An 18,866-nucleotide genomic window follows, 5' to 3' on the forward strand; every position below is an offset into this window, starting at 1 on the left:
TATTCCTCACAAATCATTAACCATCTGCGTCAGCAAAAGGCATTCTTCGAATTTTCATATCAGATGAAGGCAAGGGTAAAAGCTGATAGAGAACTTCTCTGGCGCTCGTGCATTCCTTCTGAGTAGGCTAAATAAAGCTCCTTCACAGAGAAAGGGGAGGAGGGTAGGACTGTGGGCCTATGATGGAACTGAAAAAATGGAGTCAGTGTGGTTCAGCCATACAGCACCTTTGGCTAACTTAATGTAAAGTGTCAGTGCCAGGCTTCCCTGGTGGCGCAGTGGTTGAGAGTCTGCCTGCCGATGCAGGGGACATGGGTTTGTGCCCCGGTCCGGGAAGATCCCACATGCCGCGGAGTGGCTGGGCCCGTGAGCCATGGCCGCTGAGCCTGCGCATCTGGAGCCTGTGCTCCGCAATGGGAGAAGCCACAATAGTGAAAGGCCCGCGTATCGCAAAAAAAAAAAAAAAAAAAAAAAAAAAAAAAAAAAAAAAAGTCAGTGCCATTTTGATGTTTGATCCTTTGTCTCAAAGATGTACATAACTGTGCCTTCCATTTCTAACAGATGGAACAGTCCTCAGAGTTTTCCAAAACACTGTCTTTCAGATTATAATCCTCAAGTTGGCTCAAATAAAATTTTCTATTTCTTCTTTAGATCGACTATTGATTAATTTTTCCTTGACAGGAGGAACGGTAGAGCACAGGCGCGACCAAGGTAACAGGCGCGAGAGGAGTGTTCTGGCACGACGCCAGCCTTCTCCGCTCCTCCCTCCCAGTTACTCCTTGTGGAGATCGCCAACCAAACAGAGACCAGGAACCCCAATCCCCCTCCTCCCCTTAGGTTGGGACTGGAGAGCGCAGGCGAGAACGAGATGGACGGAGGGGCGCGAAGCGAGGTGCGCAGGCGCTGCAAGTCTCCGATGAGGCGCCGGCCTGAGTGGGACGTCGGCGCGCAAGCGCAGCAGGTCCCTTTAAAAGGGGCACGCTCCTCCACCGGACTCAGCACGCAGGCGTGGAGTCTTCCCCGCTAAGGGTTCGCGCAGGCGGGGTATTAGCGCGCAGGCGTCCCGCCAGGGGGCGGAGCCCGAGAGTTGGGCGGCGGATATCCGGTTCCTGGAGCAACGAACGGCGGCGGCTGCGGCGGCGACGGCGACGGCGACAGCTACAGCTTCTGAGGAAGCGGTTGCGGAGGAGGAAGAAGAGGAGCTGGGCAAGGCGAGAGCCACAGGCGGGACCCTCGCCATGGGTCAGCGGACCTAGAGCGGTGGAAGGTACCGGCGGGAGCCGAGCTGGTGAGACAGTCGTGGGGGTGGAAATGGAGACCGCTCAGGCGGAGAATGGGGAAGAATTGAGGCTCAGAACGCTGACGGAGAGCAGTGAAGGGCCCTCAGGCCGATGAGTGGGAGGAATGGCGGCGTCGGAATATTGAAGGGGAGTAATGGGGGAATTTAGGGGAAGGACGGGGAGGAATGGGCTCAGAAGACTGACAGGTGGAAGTGTCGGGGTCTTGGACGAGGACGGAGAGGAATAGGGGAGGATCCGAACGCTGAGGGCAGATATCGGGGCCTCTCAGGTTAAGGAGAGAGAAATGGGGGTCCAGAACGCTCAAGGGGAGAAATGAGGGGCTCTCAGGCTGATGACGGGGAGAAATGCGTTGGAATGCTGAAAGGGAGGCACGGGGGTCTCATATGGAGGACGATGAAAAATAGGGGGTCAGAGCGCTGACAGTTAGGGATGGCATGATCCTGGCCCAAGAGGAGAGGAATGGGGTGGGGGGGGTTCAAACGCGGAAGGGATGTCTAAAGCTGATGGGAGGATGAGGACGCTGAAGGGAACTTTTTAGCTGCAGAAGAGGGGAATAGGGAGGTTTGGGGGCTTGGGAAGAAATTGTGGCTTAGAGCACCGACAGAGGGAAAATAAGGTGGGCGAGGTTGTCAACGATATGGAGGAGCTGGGGGCTCTGTGGCAGAGGACACAGAGGAAGTCGAGGCAATAATACTGAGGTAGCAGGATAAGAGGACAGCAGACAGGGAAGGAATGGAAGAGTTAAAAGACTGAAAGAGAGAGATTAGTGACTCCTGGGTCAAGGAAGGGAATGAATGGGAGGTTAGGATACTGAGGGAGAGTTTGGGACCTGGGTCTGGGGACGAGTTGTATGGGGGCCTCTTGCGCTGAGGATGGGAGGACTGAGGTCTCTCAAGCTGAGACTGGGGGGGAATTGGGGATTAGGACGCTGAGAGTGAGGAATGCATTGAGGATGGAGACCCTTAGGTTGAGGATGGGGCTAGCCGGTCAAGAAGTGGGGGGAATGACAAGCTCCTGGGCCCAGGACAGGGAAGAATGGAGTGGGGATGGGGGTTTTTCTCTTCCTTACATTGGCCAGTTGCTTGTGGCAGGTCCTAGATCTTAAACAAGCATTAATAGATCCGTGGGTTTGTGCGGCCTGGGGCACAACATGTTCCTCCCTAGAGCCTCAGTTTCTCCCACTGCCCCCTCCATGTTGCAGGCCGCTGCTCCTTCTTGTGGCCCCATGGCTGAGGACTGGCTGGACTGCCCAGCCCTGGGCCCTGGCTGGAAGCGCCGTGAGGTCTTTCGCAAGTCAGGTGCCACCTGTGGACGCTCAGACACCTATTACCAGAGGTACTGGGTGGGTTGTGGACAGAGTCAGGGGTTAGGGCTGAGCCTGGTTAGGCAGGGTGAAATCAGGGGGTGGGGTTAAATTATGCATATACAGTTGGTCCTTCTTATTTGCAGATTCCATATTTGCAAATTTGCTTACTAAAATTTGTTTGTACCCCCAAAGTCATACTCACTGTGCTTTCATGGTCATTTGTGGATATGCACAGAGCAGCGAAAAATAAGTCGCCTGATGCATGTGTTCCCAGCCGAGGTTGTACGAGGCTTTCTTATTTTAGCTCTTGTGCTGTAAACAAGTATCCTTTTTGAGGTCTATTTAGTGTTCTGTTTTTTGCATTTTTGTACTTTTTAATGGTGATTTTGCTGTTTGTAGTTGCCCCCAAGTGTAGTGTTGAAGTGCTGTCCAGTGTTCTAAGTGCAAGAAGTCGGGGATGTGCAATATGCAGAAAATACATATTAAATAAGTTTTGTTCAGGCATGAGTTGCAGTGCTGTTGGCTGTGAGTTCAATGTTAATAAATCAAAAAGGCAGTATATCTAGAAAAAGAAGAGGAAATTTGCCAATTAGTACATGAGGCTGCTCCAGAAAGTGCTAAAGTAACATCTATAGTATCTGATGAAGCTAAGGAAAAGGTGTTAAAGTGGCTGAATTCGCGGAACCATGAGATGATGATTAAAGTGTAGTGGACAGCGTTGTGAGGCTGAAAGCAAAGGACATTGACAGTCATGTTACCCAGGGTTATGAAAATGTTAACCCTGTCTCAACTAGTGCTGGCTGGCTCACACGTTTCAGAAGGTGATACATCGTGAAATGTGTTAAATTTGCAAGTGAGGCAGGTTCTGCAGATAAGAGACTGTGGAAGAATTTAAAAAACACCTGGTAAGTGTTATACAGGAAAAGGGTTATGTAGAAGAGTAGGTTTTCAGTGCTGATGAGACTGGCTTGTTTTACATCGACAAAGGAACCTATATAACACAGATGGCTTCCAAAGCTCCTGGCTTTAAATCATTCAAAGACCATGCAGTTAATTATTTGTAAGAGGACTGTATTAAGCAGGGTGTCTTTAAACAGAAACACACATAAAACAAGGTTACATACTGATCAGCTGACAAAATGTGACCAGAGGCTTACAGGAACCTAACCTGTAGTTCCATTAGGAGCAGTGGTTCTGTACTCACTAATTCAGTGTTCAAGGTGACTTTATAGAACAGATTACTGTGAATAATGAGAATTGACTGTAAATACATGAAAATACATTTTTATAAACCAGTTACATTTAAGGATTTAAGGTCTTTTAGAATATGTTAGTGATACGGTTATTAAATTTCTTAAACTTTTTTTGTATGTAAGTTGTTGTTTCCTTGGAGGAATATAGTAAAATTGTACCTACAATTACACTTATTTATATGTTTATAAATAAACATATGGTGTTTTTTAAATGTTTATATGTTTATTTATATTAGTTGTACGTTTATCCACATATTTACAATTTTTATAAAACTTTCAAAATTTATAAATATAAGTGCAATGATCAAGAACTGAAAAGGCCAGAGATTTTACCCTAATTAAGGCAAGATAGCAAGTGAATGTGTCGCGGTTCTGTGGATGCTAGTAGGAGATATGAGGCTTCTGGTTCAGAGATGAAAGACAGTTTATTACTCACAGCATTAGCAGTATCCAGTATGTCATCGTTATTGTGTCAGTTCACCAAATGCCAGTTCCCACAGGGTGACATGAAGAGAGTAATTAATTAGCACCTACACACGCACTGGGTTGTGTTGTAGGAGAGGAACCTTGAGCTTAAGGAATCCAGTCTTTTATAATGTTAGGACAGTAAGGATGCCTTCCCTTTGCTCTGGAAGGACACCCTATCTCTTATCTTCCAAGGCTGATGCTGTACACATATCCTTGAAAAGATAGTTCATAACAAAGGATAGTCAATGCTGCTCTTGAAAGACATGTAGAAATGTGAGAGACCTGTGGAATATTGTCTCCCAACATCAGTTACTTATACTTTGTTTTGTATGTAGTTGCATTTATTTGTTTACATATGTATTTGTATGTATATCTATATGTACACTTACTTATATGTGTACGGTTGACCCTTGAACAATGTAGGGATTAGGGGTGCCAATCCCCTGTGCAGTCGAAAATCCACATATAACTTTTGATTCCTTAAAAAGTTAACTACTGGGGACTTCCCTGGTGGTCCAGTGGTTAAGACTGTGCACTTCCACTGCAGGGGCATGGGTTCAATCCCTGGTGGGGGAACTAAGATCCTGAGTGCCATGTGGCGCGGCAAAAAAAAAACCACAAAAAAATTAACTACTAATAGCCTACTGTTGACTGGAAGCCTTACCGATAACATAAACAGTTAACACGTATTTTGTATGTTGTATATATTATATACTGTATTCTTACAGTAAAATAAGCTAGAGAAGAGATTAAGAAAATCATAAGGGAGTTCCCTGGTGGCCTAGTGGTTAGGATTCTGGGCTTCCACTGCTGTGGCCCGGGTTCAATCCCTGGTCGGGGAACTGAGATCCTGCAAGCCGTGCGGTGCAGCCAAAAAAAAAGAAAATCATAAGGAAGAAAAAGTTCATTTACAGTACTGTACTGTATTTATCAATACCATAAGTTTACATTATCTGTTTACAAGATGAATTGCTTGTATGTCAGTACCTACATCAATATTGTCTTATATGATACAAAACATTGTAGATATTATACATATTACTAATACCAGACATCAAAAATGAAAAGATAATTGAAAAATTTATGTTTATTTACAGGTATAACAATTCATACATTGATAACTAAGAAGGAGCAATATGATTGCTTTATGGTAGGGTACTATAATTGATACGATTGCTTCATGGATTGCTTCATGGTAGCCTCACCTGTACACTAATGAATGAATTGTAAAATTTTTATGGCATACAGTATTATAATCATATTCATAATACAGTATTGGGAACATTGTTACATTTTTAAAAACCACTTACCTGTGACGATAGGCAGTTTCCCTGATTGCCAGAGAGAGAGGCATACCATATGGTAATGTAATTCTTTGAAAGCAAAGTTATAAAACAGTAAGAAAACTAACATGTTAAGTTTATATTAAATATCACTCACCTTATGCCTGTGTAAGTATAGGCAATCCACTTCAAGTCTCGCACAGATGAATACTTGGGTGATGAAACGTCTCATACAGTTCTTGCCGTACAGTTGTTAGGTTTTCACACAAAGATACCCACGCACAAACACGATAGGTAAGTATTAACTGTACAGCCTGATGATTATTTACTGTTCGTTAAGTGGAAGTGGATCATCATAAAGGTCTTCATCTTTGTTGTCTTCACGTTGATTAGGCTGAGGAGGAAGAGAAAGAGGAGGGGTTTGGTCTTGCTGAGGAGGGCGGCAGAGGCAGAAGGAGAGGAGGTGGAAGGGAAGGCAGGAGGGCCAGAACACTCGGTGTAACTTTACAGAAGTACATGGTAATTTCTGTTTGACATTTTTGCTTTTTCACTTTTCCAAAAGTGTTTCTACACAGTACCAATCTTTCTTCCACTGTTTGCTTTAGTTTGTGTCCATATCATAGAATGGTCCGTGTTGTAAAATAAGTCAAAGTATTCTTGAATATCGGAACCCTTCTGCTAGATTGTCTAATGTCAGTTTTTTTCTGGCACTCCTTTTTCTTCGTCTTCTTCCTCATCATCTGGCACTGGTTCGGCAGCGTTCATCTCCATCAAGTCGTCTTGTGTTAATTCCTCTGGTGTGGTGTCTGATAGCTCTTGAATCCAAGATCCATGTCTTGAAACCCTTCATCCCCTCCCCCCTTTTTGCCGTATCCACAGTCTCTTTCATGATATCCTTGATTGACTTGGTCGTAAATTCTGGGAATTCATGCACAACATCTGGACACAGTTTTCTCCAGCAGCAGTTATTGTTTTGGGCTTGGTGACTTTCACAGCCTTTTCTATAACGATGGCGTCTTCAGTGGTGTAATTTTTCCAGACTTTCATGATGTTCTGTCTATGAAGGTTCTCTTCCATAGTGTTGACAGTCTTTTCTGTAGAGTACTGTGTGTAATGAGCCTTAAAGGTCCTTATGGCCCCCTGATCTAGAGGCTGAATTAGAGACATTGTGTTTGGGGGCAGGTGGACCACTTCGACACCTTTGGTGTTGAATTCATGGGGTTCTGGGTGGGCAGGGGTGTGGTCCAATATCAAAAGAACTTTAAAGGCTGTCCCTTACTGGCAGGGTACTTCCTGACTTCAGGGACAGAGCATCAATGGAACCAATAAAAAAAAGGGTTCTCGCTGTCCAGGTCTTCTTGTACAACCAAAAGACTGGCAGCTGGGGTCTGTCTTTTCCCTTCAGGGCTCTAGGGTTAGCAACTTTATAGATAAGGGCAGTACTGATCATAAACCTGACTGCATTTGCACAAAGCAGTAGGGTTAGCCTGTCCCTTCCAGCTTTAAATCGTGTTGCTCACTTCTCTTTCTTACTAATATATGTCGTTTCTGGCATTTTTTTTGCAGAATAGGGCACTTTGATCTGCATTAAAAACTTGTTCAGGCAGGTATCCTTTCTCTTCAATGATTTTCTTAATGGCGTCTGGGAACTTGTCTGCTGCCCCTTGGTTGGCAGAACCTGCTTCTCCTGTTATCTTGACACTTTCAAAGCCAAACCTCTTTCTACAATTATCAGACCATCCTTTGCTGGCATTAGATTCTCTGGCTTTAGAGACTTCACCTTCCTTTTGCTTTAAGCTGTCATTACAGTGACTTCATTTTTTCTTGAATTATATTGGAATTTATAGGTATGCCTTTCTTATAGCAATCCTGCATCCACATAAGAGCTGCATTTTCAGCGCGAGATAAAAAGGTGTTTTGCAAAAAATACAAGGTTTTCGAGCTGCTGGTGTAGCTGCAGCGATAGATTTCATGAATTTCCTTTTTTTTTTTTTTTTTTTTACAATAGTCCTTACAACTGGATTCATTAATCTTGAATTGGAGGGCAACCACCTGCAGATCTCAGTCTATGGTACATGTCAAGCAATTCTGCTTTTTCTTGTAATGTCATGACTTTTTTCTGCTTCTTGGGAGCACTTCCAGCATCACTAGTTACACTTTGTTATGGGTCCCATGATGTTATTCAGGGTTTACGGTATTGCGCTAAACGTGATGAAAATGACATGAGAACCACTGCAAGGGGTCACTTTCTACTGTGATGTGCAGTTTACTGGAGAAACAGTCTGCTCACTCGGAGATGATTAGCCTTCCATGGCATTTTAAGCAGATACTCACAACACTTGAGCTCACTGCAGTAGCAACAGGAGGTGGCTGTTAGATGATTATAGTAGTACAATATGTACTATAGTTAATTTTATGCAGTTATGGTATAATACTGCATCTTTATGTTTGTTTACATTTCTCTTGACTGCGAATGGTACCACATACAGTCTTTAAGTGTGTGATAAATAAGTTTTGATGTTTAAACTTTTATAATAGATTTATGTATATTTTATGGTGGTAAAAGATGAAATAGACTAGTACTACATATATTTTATGCATTCATGACACACCTAACTTTTTCTTAATTTTTTCAATATTTCTAGGCTACATGGTTCACTGAGTTTTTTTAAATAGTCACAAATCTCCAAAAAATTTTCCAGTATATTTCTTGAAAAAAATCTATGTATAAGTGGACCTGCACAGTTTAAACCTGTGTTGTTCAAGGGCCAGCTATATTTAAAACATTTGTTTGTGTCTTATATAAGTTTTCTTTGTCTATGTATTTAGTATGTAATGCTAACACAGTTACATTATTCAATGTATTTGTGCTCCTATTTGTGTTTATTTTCACTTACATAGAATACCACTAGTGGTACACATTATAAATACACGCACATCTGTTTACATTTATATTACTTATTACTGTCTGTATACTTGCTGGTATTTATACACCTTTTATCTTCCTGCTGTTCAGGATTATTTGGGGTAGTTACTTGGTCGGGGCTCGTAGGCTGATCCCAGGCTGCCTCCTGTATCCCACCAGCTCTGCAGGCCTATTCACCAGCCCAGTGGGAGGGTTGTGGGGGTGGAGTGGCAGTGGTTCCACCTAGGTACCAACCCGTCCTGGCCCACCCCCAGCCCCACAGGAGACAGGATCCGAAGCAAAGTTGAGCTGACCCGATACCTGGGCCCTGCGTGCGATCTCACCCTCTTTGACTTCAAACAAGGCATCCTGTGCTATCCAGCCCCCAAGGTACTGTACAGTGTGGGATACCCAGGCAGGAGTGGCTGAGCCACCTAACACCCACCCGCTGACTTACATCTTCCTGCCCTTGCTCTTATCTCCAGGCCCATTCCTTGGCCATCCCCAGCAGGAAGCGGAAGAAGCCTTCGAAGCCAGCCAAGGCTCAGAAACGTCAGGTTGGACCTTCGAAGAGCGAAGTCAGGAAGGAGGCCCCAAGGGATGAGACCAAGGCTGATGCTGGCACAGTCCCAGCCTCACTTCCTGCGCCTGGGTGAGTGTCAGCCTCAAGTGAGCCAGGTCCACGAGGGCTGTGGTTGGGGGTGCACTCGGCCCCACGCCCATGTTTCCTGTCCCAGGTGCTGTGAGAACTGTGGAATCAGCTTTTCAGGGGATGGAACCCGACGGCAGCGGCTCAAGACTCTGTGCAAGGACTGCCGAGGTGAGTGGCCCCTGGGGCACTGGGAGGTAGAGCCGGAGCAGGCTTGGCGTCAGGCTAGGACACAGGTGTCTGGCTGGAGATTGAATGGTAGATGTCAGGATGGAGGCAGTCATGAGGTCAGGTATCTGATGCTCCCTTTACATTTCTCTTCTACTCTCTTCCTCCCTGCAGCACAGAGAATTGCTTTCAACCGGGAGCAGAGGATGTTTAAGGTAAGCACGACCTGCTTCCTCCTCACAAGTGTGCGGTGGGAGCAGGATGTGATGGGGCTGGTGAGAGTTCGAAGGAACAGTGATGGATCCATAGGGTGTCAGAGTCATTTTGTAGGGAGCTAGCTACAGTCAGCTGACAGTAATGGGAGTTAATCAGTAGACACGGTGACGAGGTTCACAGGGGAACAGTAGACATCGTTATGGCCTCAATGATGGTGGCTAATCAGTAGTCATCAGACAGTGAGTGATGAGACAAATGGGGGACGAGCAGACATGATGATGGGGGCCAGTGTGGGGTCAGTAGACACACGAGGGGCAGTGCTCCTGGAGCCACTTTGCCTGGACCTGTGACCTTGCCCCGCCCATTCCTGGCAGCGTGTGGGCTGCGGGGAGTGTGCGGCCTGCCAGGTAACAGAAGACTGTGGGGCCTGCTCCACCTGCCTTCTGCAGTTGCCCCATGATGTGGCCTCGGGGCTGTTCTGCAAGTGTGAGCGAAGACGGTGCCTCCGGATTGTGGAAAGGGTGAGTCGGGCAGGTGGGGTGGGCCCGAGGCTCACCTGCACTCCTGACCCTCATAGCCCTGGCCCCATGCGTCACACCTCCGGCCCCCCACAGAGCCGAGGGTGTGGAGTGTGCCGGGGCTGTCAGACCCGAGAGGACTGTGGCCGTTGTCGAGTCTGCCTTCGCCCTCCCCGCCCTGGTCTCAGGCGCCAGTGGAGGTGCGTCCAGCGGCGTTGCCTGCGGGTGAGTCAGGCTGGAGGGGCCGGCGCTGGTGGGCCGCGGCAGAGCTCACTGTACTGTTACAGCTGCCGCTGCTTCCTCCCAACCTGGCCTTGCCCACCTCATGTCTTCTTTTCTCCTCCGTCCTGTGCTCACCTCCTCGGCCCCGCCTGCCCCTGTCTGCCAGCACCTTGCACACCGCCTCCGCCGCCACCATCAGCGATGTCAACGACGCCCTCCCCTAGCTGTGGCTCCCCCTGCTGTGAGTGCCCCGGCCCACCCTCTGCCTGCCTGTCCCACATGCATGCTTTCTGCACACCTCGGGGGAAGCAGGTGGTCCTGTGTCTACCTGGTAACACCAAGCCTAAACTGTCCTTCTGGCTTTCTCTCAGGGTAAACACGGCCGCCGCAGGGGAGGCTGCGACTCCAAGGTGGCTCCCCGGCGGCGCCCCCCCCGAACCCAGCCACTGCCTGCACTTCCGCCCTCGCAGCCTCCAGAGTCTCCAGAGCTGGTGAGGCCCTGGTGGGCAGGGGGAAGGCACAACCGTAACCTCACCCACTACCTGCCCTGACCCCACCCCATTTGCCTCTGCAGCACCCCAGAGCCCTGGCCCCCTCGCCACCTGCTGAATTCATCTATTACTGTGTAGACGAGGACGAGCTAGTGAGTGGCCTCACCCTACCTGGACAAGCCTAGACTCTCCCAGGGCACTTGGTTAACCCCAAAGAAGCAGATGCTGCCATGGGCCTAATAAGGGAATAGTAAGGCACAGTGATGGGTGCTAGTGTGGGATGAGCAGACAGTGGGGTAGGCACTAATATGGGATCAACAGGTGAATTGACAGTACCTAATGTCGGATGAACCAGCACTCTAGTGGGACTAATAGAGGAACGTGGTGACTGAAGTTCACGCAGGATGAGCAGATGTTGCAGGTGCAGTGATGGGAGCTAAAAGAGTGTCAGCAAAATCCTGCTGGAGATGGGGGTCAAAGACATTGTTTTGGTAGCTAGTGGGGGACTAGCAGACAGAACGATGATACCGTGCTGGAGCAGCCACAGTCCGCGTGGTATCAAGGGCCATCCGGTACAGTGATGCTGCCTGGTGCTCGACTAGCAGACACTGAGGTGTGACTAGTGGGGAGTCAGGCTAAGACCAGTGTCCAGCCAGTTCCCTCCAGTGGGGCTAGTGGAGGAGTAACAGGAGCAGCATTGTAACTGTCCTAGTGACAGCGTCCCCCGTCCCTCTGCTCCCCAGCAGCCTTACACGAACCGTCGGCAGAACCGCAAGTGTGGGGCCTGTGCGGCCTGCCTGCGGCGGATGGACTGTGGCCACTGCGACTTCTGCTGTGATAAGCCCAAATTCGGGGGCAGCAACCAGAAGCGCCAGAAGTGTCGTTGGCGCCAGTGCCTGCAGTTTGCTATGGTGGGTGCAGCAGGATGGGTCAGGTGGGTGGGACGATCAGTGCCAGGCCCCCCGGTGCCTGAGAGGGATGGGCCGGCCTGGTAGGTGGGTGGGGACTGGCCAGATGGGTCCTGCAGCTTCGGAGCGGTGGGTGGGGCAAGGGGTTCTGCCAGCAATTAGCAGACATTGTGCTGAGATAAATGAAGAATCTGGGTGGCACTGGCATTGCCAACAGGAGACTAGCAGGCTCGGTGACGAGGGGCTCATACCTGAGGAGACTCTGTGCTGGGATTAACGGGGGCGGGGGAAGCGGAGTCACAGGCACATTGATCGGGGCAGGGTAGTGTGGTTGGCCATCGTACCCAGCAGCCATAACACCCCATCTCTCCTCACAGAAGCGGCTGCTGCCAAGTGTCTGGGCAGGTTCCGAGGATGGCGCCGGGCCACCCGCAGCTTACCCGCGTCGAAAGAGGCCTGGCTCTGCTCGAAGGCCCCGTCTGGGTCAGACCCCGAAGCCTCCCTTGGCCACGCCCATGGCCCAGCCAGACCGTGCCCAGACTCCAGTGAAGCAGGAAGCAGGCAGTGGCTTTGTGCTGCCCCCGCCTGGCACCGACCTCGTGTTCTTACGGGAGGGTGCAAGCAGTCCCGTGCAGGTGCCTGGCCCAGCTCCAGCCTCCACGGCGGCTCTGTTACAGGTGAGGGTCCCACCTTATCCTGCCCTTCCCGACCCCACCCAGCCTCGTGTGGGGAAGCTGGGACCAAGTCTGCTGCCATCCTCCTTCACGCAGGAGGCCCAGTGCCCTGGCCTGAGTTGGGTCGTGGCCTTACCCCAGGTGAAGCAAGAGAAGGCGGATGCCCAGGAAGACTGGACACCGGGCACAGCCATCCTGACTTCTCCTGTATTGCTGCCTGGCTGCCCCAGCAAGGTGGGGGTCAGTGATGGGTGGTCTGTGAGCAGAGTGATGGTGAGCCATGATGGTGGTTCTTTGAGCAAAGTAATAGTGTGCTGATGACAGCCTCTCACAGAATCATCCCGCCTGTCTGACAGATGCCCCACCCTCCCCAGGCAACTAGTTTTGCCTGCTTTGCTGCCCAGCTAACAGAAGAATGGAAATCTGTGAGGAATGGGAAAGGTTTGTAGGCAGAGAGATGGTTTTTCTGTGCTCAAGTGTGACAGAAGTGGGATTGTCAGCACAGTGACATGTTGGCTGATAGAGACACTTTCCTCAGGCCAGCCCTACCCTTCTGACAACTGCCCGTTTTCCACCTCCCCCAGGCAGTAGACCCAGGCCTGCCACCTGTGAAGCAAGAGCCACCTGACCCTGAGGAGGACAAGGAGGAGGAGAACAAGGATGACCCCACCGCTGACTTGGCCCCAGAGGAGGAGGCAGGAGGGGCTGGCACGCCCGTGGTCAGTGCTGGGGGACACCTCACTCTCCTGACGCTGCTTTAGCCCCACCAGCCATGTTGACCCTGGTGTTAATTCTTCCCCAGATCACGGAGATTTTCAGCCTGGGTGGAACCCGCCTCCGGGACACAGCAGTCTGGTTGCCAAGGTGTGCCCTCCACAGGGAGGGGTGGGGATGGGATTGGGTGGGGTGCCTGTCAGATGTGGGCCCTGAGTCTTAAAAGTACACTCAGCATTTTGGCATGGTGTTGTGGGAGGTAAAGGCCCCACACCACTGCTCTTGTCACAGTCAGTGACGGGGTTTGTACAGGACCTTAGAGATTTCTCCTGAGGTCCAGGTCAGGGCTGTTCTTGAGGAGGGTTACGGGAGGTGATGGGGGGAGAGGATTTGGTGACCTGTGATGAGATTTGAAAGAAAAAGAAAAGGAAAGCCTTGTCCCCATATCCCTAAGAAAATCCACAGAGGTCAGGCTTAATATATGAATTCTTATTCAGAGAATTATCATTCGGGGTCTTGAAGGCCTGTGGAGTCTCCAAAAGATGAATGGGTGGGCTGGGCAGTGGTGGGTGGGCAGGAGACCTGGGTCCTAAGATGGCTTTGTGATCTGGATCCACATACAACTGGAGTATCCTCTGTGGAAGGGATTAGGCTGTGTTTCTTCAGCCTTTCCAGAGCCCGTTGAGGTCATTTACTGTTTTAGCTGCTGCACAGGACTGTCCCCGCAGGCGTGGCAGTAGAAGGCAGGATAGGTGCCTGTAAGGACTGGGACGGTGGGAGGAGGACAGGGGGATGCTGCCTCCTGCAGAACTGCTGACAGCCCTGAACAGAGCCCCAGACACAGGCAACATAAACCTGTTGGCCTAAACTCCTGGATTCCTTTGTTCCTGCAAACTAGTGTCTGCAGGCCAGAGACTTCTCCACCTGCACCTGGGCAAGTACTGAGGTACTGATTGCGGCCCTTCTGGGTACACTGCAGTGTGGCATACAGTGGTGAATCAATGACCCTGGAAGGCTTATCCTTCAGAAGATACAGGATTTCTGCCGTCAGGGAGCTTATAATCCAACTGGGGAGACTTATTTCCCCTATGCATGAAGTCATTACATATTACCGGAGAAGGTAATGATGTGCTTGATGTGCTACATTGTCTGTAATGGAAGATTTTAGAAGAGAGAAGGGAAAATTAAGGGGAAATGGAAGAGTAGGGAATGGTTTGTGATGCTCCATTTTGCACATAGGGAACCTCATTCAACATACAGACCTGCTCCCTCTTCTCTAGGTCCAAGGACCTTAAAAAACCTGGAGCTAGAAAGCAGTAGACTGGAGGCTTCTGCAGACTGTAGGACTCAAGGTGATATTTACAGACCGACTTTATGAGAGACAACACTGATCTGCTCAGAGGCTGGACCATAGATGGATTGCCAGGGCTTGTGTGGGAGTCAGTAGGAACTGGGAAAACCTACCACCAAACCAGAGGAGCAGGCCTGTTCAGTACTTTGAGCTTATAGAGGAAGTAAGCAGAAAAGGAAGGAAAAGAGTAGAAAGTTGGTGCACCTGCTCCAACCGGTGCAAATCCCAAGAGCCTGAGAAGTGTGGATATTAAGGATGGGGGAGTTGGGATGGGATGTAATTAAAGCCACCTTCAGCCTAAACAAGCCATCATCATAAATAATTTTAAATACATTTGGAGGAGACCTGGCCGTGACTCTAAACATTTCCTCAGGGAGACAGCAGTTGGGAATGTAATGTGAATAAATGAGGAAAGGAACTGCTATTTGGTGAGTTCCTCCCATGGACCTAGTTTAGTCCTCAGAAACATCTTTCTAGAAAGGCATTGGTTTTGCCCATTTTTGCAGACAGGAAAACTGAGATGCAGAGAAACTACATAACTTGTCCAGTGTCGAACAGCTAATATTGATAGAGCCTAGAATCAGACCCAGGTTGTAAAAGCCTTGTCCTAAGTTAAGCCACTAAACTGTTAACTATAACCTATATCTAATAGTGTGTAATAATGTTATATTAACGCAAGTTTCCAGTGACCTTGAAAACAAGGTGGATTACTCTAAGCTTTATAACAAATCCCTTAACACTGCTGCCCTTAGGGTGGTTTAGGGAGCACCAAGCCATTGTGGATGGTGCCACCTTATCAGAGCACCCGCAACTCCTGAGACTGGGTTCTTCCCAGGCCTTGGGTGCTGCATAGGATCCCTCAAACCCAAAGGGCATCTTTCCCCATTGGCGCTGCTTGTTACCGTCACTCCCCGTCCTCAGCCAAAGCAGCCTTCAGAAGTAAAGCTCCTGGCCTGGCTCATCATTCCTCACAACTCGAATCCCCTGTCCCTTGGTGACCTTTGTGCTTGGTTTCTGCTCTCAGCCCCTATCTACTAGGAGTCCGAGTTCCTGCTTCACGTCCTGCCTAAGGGCCAGTCTTGGCTCAGCCCTGCCTCACTTTCCAATTCTGCATAAAGTGCCAAGAAAATTAGACCTGTGATTCATTACTTAGTTAGCTTTACAGTGGCAGGACTGAGTGCATGCCTCCCTCCTTAAATTTTGTAGCCTATGTGCTTTGCTTGCCTTACTCTAGTCCCAGCTCTGCAGCTTTAGATAATTCAGATGTAGATTAAACTTTTCTCTAGTTTAACTCATTATATAGCCCTCTGCCACCCTCCTCTTCTCCTTCCGTTGCCTCACCCTGCCTACTTCAGCCAGAGGCAAGACTGGATAATTTTATTGATACTGTTTTGCTCCCCCCCCACAAGGATCCAACCACTCAATCCTAGTATTCTAGTGGTATTTTGACAGTGATGTCCTAAGTGAAATTTATTTGAATAGCATTCTGATTCATGAGGTAACAGTTTGGTTATTGTGTGTATGAGGATACAGTCAGAAAAGCAGCACCACTAATATAAAGATTCTATGTGTATATGTACATATAAATATGTATATTAGAAGATTTATTGTAGGGATTTGACCTTATGCAGTTGTGGGAGCTGGTTGAACAGTCTCTGTAAGGCTGTTGTTTTTACATCTAATGCTGGAGCTTGAAGTCTGCAGGGCAGGCAATCGGGAAGGGAAGATGGATGTAAAGAGTGGGAGACCGAGGAGACACTGGCGCCCACGAGCACGAGCTGCAAACCACGCGGATGGCCCGGAACCCATGTCAGCCTCTCACCACCTCCAACTTCGATGATGTGGGTTTCCTGCAGAAGAAGCTGGTGCCCTTCATCACAGAGTTAAATATGCATCTGGGCCAGGAATTAGAGAAGCTGAAGGAAGATCCTGGGGAAGGTGGAGCAGCTGCAGGCCTGGCTGCAGGCCTGACTGCTGCCCCATACCAACGAGGTGAGCCAGCAGATAAATGACATGTGTGAACTGCAACAGTGCCTGGTGCCCCTGCACCAACCTTCCGAGTGTGCTGCTGCTTCACTTCTGCCCTCCAGATATCACGCAAAATGTCTCTTGTGGCCCATCCTAACCGGAAGCGTACGGGGAAGGGAGTACTGGGAAACGTAGCCTAGTCAAGGTGACACGTTACAAAGCCACCCTGCCATGAATCAGCTCCCAAGGGTCTCACTACTCACCTGAGGATAAAGGATAACGTGATAAAGCTGCGTTGCTGAAAATGCAAAGCTGAAGACCATGGATTTCATGGTGACCCCAGCAAGTACAGAAATTCTGTCAAGCCCACCCAGAAAAAACTTGCTGGTCTCGGCTATTTTTGTGTCATTCGAGTATTGAGAACCTGGCCCATGGTAGGCACTGTACTTAATACTGGGATTCAGGAATGAAAAAGATATAGTCCATGCAGTTTTATTAAATACATCAATATGTATTTACAAATGGTGAATGGATTTCCAACTTTATCGTGGAATTTAATGGTGAAAACACAGAATTCAGGAAACTGTTGGGAGGACAGCCCTTGCGTGAACCTTGTTGGGGCACAATAGGCATTGGAAATAATATAAATAGTTTCTATCTCTATGCTGTTCTATTTTAAAATTATTTTTAAATGATTTTTATTGTCCCGTTTACTGATTTATACACTTAGTGTTTCTTTTGGAGACTCTTGATGGTGCTTAAATGTTGATTGACTGCCTCTGAGAAAGTGGTATAGTGGGTGGCAAGAGCAAAGTCAGGTTCTGTCCGTGGACCTTGGGTGAATCACTTCTCTTAGGCCTCCCAGGAGGTTGAGACTTGGTTGAAAGCCTCGTCTCACCGGGCTTGGCTCCTGGCCCAGCCCCTCCACCCACTGAATAGGCCCGCCAGGGGGCTCCGGCGCCCGGACCGCGGTCCTCCCACCGGGGCTCGGGAGAAGCTGCCCCTCACCCGCCTGCCTGGGCGGCCCTGGGGCGTGGGCGTGGCCTCCGCTGGGTCCAGGCTTCTGTTCCCAAGCCGAGCTGTCACGGTGGGAAGCCGAATCCCCTCTTCACAAAGTGGCTCAACAGGTAAAACCGAAGCGGAATTAAATTACGGGACACGCCCAGGGTGAGGGCGCGGCAAGACGAGCTCAGGACCAACGCTGGGATGTGCAGGGCAGCCGGGTATTGCCAAGGGTCCGCTTCCCCTATCTGTCGCTGAAAACTCCAGGCTGTAGACCTCGGAGGTTACTTACCGACGGGCGCCCAAGGATCTCAGTGGCTTTTACCAAAACCCGCTCCTAGGCCGAGGGCGTTTTCGTCGCTTCTCTTGCCCAAGGGTGTGGTGTCAGGGTGCTTCCACCCAGACCAGCCGGCGGGCCAGGCACCCGTGGGAATCGAAGATGAAGGAACTGGCCCTCAGGACCGTGTCCAGGGAACGGAGACAACCATCTAATTTCTTTCTTTTTTGTTTGTTTCAGGCTACGTAAACTCTTAGCAGTAAATGAAAATGAGTATTTTTCCGAACTGCAGTTGAAGGAAGAAGCTTTATAGGACATAAAAGACAAAATGAGAGAATTATTAAAAGAAAGTTTGAAAGAGAAGAGAGACACTGTTTTGTGGCTGAAAGCCTGAACCAGCAATTCAGGAAATGGAGTCCAAACCTAGAAACATTACTGCCTACAAAATCCGAAGTGGGCGCATTACAAATGATTAAGCAATGCTAATTTACCGTAAATTGCGGTCTTAAGATGGGATGCACAGTACTAGTTGTACTTTGGTTATTACACGTCAGTGACCGACTAGGTGCTGATTTTTTTTTGTGTTGTAGTGATGGTTCTATGTTCACCCCCACTATAGAAAGAGTACCAAAGTGTTATTTGGCTTTTAGGTATTAACTACCACCTTGCTCTTGACCAGAAGTACAGCTGTGGTCTCCACCTGTGCTGAGGGCCCCTTCTAGGTTTCCTGACCTGTGTTGTTTTCCTGCCTGGGATCCGGAATCTCAGAGCCTGATCACCTGCAATTCTAATCCACATCCTACCCCTGGCCCTAGTTTTTATTGTGCCCAGCCAGGTCGTGTCACTGCCGTACCAGCCCATCTGATTGCCCCCCATCCTAGGGTACCTCAAGTCTAAGCCCCGGTTTCCTGATTTTATTAACAAATTTGTCATTACTGGTTGAGTTGGCTGACAAAACAGGCTCTCTCAGCTTTGTTTAGTTGTAAAATGAGGATAATACCCGCTGTTCCATCAATCTTGTAAGATATTTGTGAGGCTCAGAGGTTTTATGTGTGAAAATAACTTGTAAATTCCTGTAAAGAACTACGCGAATAAGGTTGTCTTGTGATGATTTATGTCATGAAGATTAACTTAGAGATGGCCTCAAATTTTAGCCTACCAACAAAATGCCCACTAACCTTTCTTATGCTTT

General features: G+C 48.7%; 1 protein-coding gene across 50 annotated transcripts; it reads left to right on the forward strand.

Moving 5' to 3' along the window:
* Positions 1-1,086: 1,086 nt before the first annotated feature.
* Positions 1,087-18,769, forward strand: MBD1 (methyl-CpG binding domain protein 1). Of its 50 annotated transcripts, none has more exons than XR_009534831.1 (18): positions 1,088-1,288; positions 2,503-2,636; positions 8,792-8,906; positions 9,002-9,168; positions 9,254-9,336; positions 9,508-9,548; positions 9,924-10,292; positions 10,456-10,530; positions 10,661-10,780; positions 10,864-10,932; positions 11,524-11,691; positions 12,066-12,365; positions 12,459-12,596; positions 12,947-13,081; positions 13,165-13,226; positions 16,125-16,419; positions 17,252-17,522; positions 17,915-18,769. XR_009534831.1 is itself a non-coding variant. In XM_060121564.1 (18 exons), the coding sequence occupies exons 2-18, from the start codon at positions 2,527-2,529 to the stop codon at positions 16,265-16,267; spliced, it is 2,115 nt and encodes a 704-aa protein (XP_059977547.1). In that variant the 5' UTR covers positions 1,088-1,288; positions 2,503-2,526; the 3' UTR covers positions 16,268-17,091. The 50 variants fall into 50 exon arrangements, 48 of the variants coding, with proteins under 48 accessions (XP_059977544.1, XP_059977550.1, XP_059977584.1 ...); XM_060121564.1 differs by lacking the exons at positions 17,252-17,522; positions 17,915-18,769 and adding an exon at positions 14,316-14,428 and having other exon boundaries at positions 9,924-10,070; positions 10,164-10,292; positions 16,125-17,091; XM_060121565.1 differs by lacking the exons at positions 17,252-17,522; positions 17,915-18,769 and adding an exon at positions 14,316-14,428 and having other exon boundaries at positions 9,924-10,070; positions 10,164-10,292; positions 11,527-11,691; positions 16,125-17,091.
* Positions 18,770-18,866: the final 97 nt, after the last annotated feature.

This window comes from Lagenorhynchus albirostris, chromosome 14, assembly GCF_949774975.1.
Source record: "Lagenorhynchus albirostris chromosome 14, mLagAlb1.1, whole genome shotgun sequence".
In the NCBI taxonomy this organism is placed as follows: Eukaryota; Metazoa; Chordata; class Mammalia; order Artiodactyla; family Delphinidae; genus Lagenorhynchus; species Lagenorhynchus albirostris.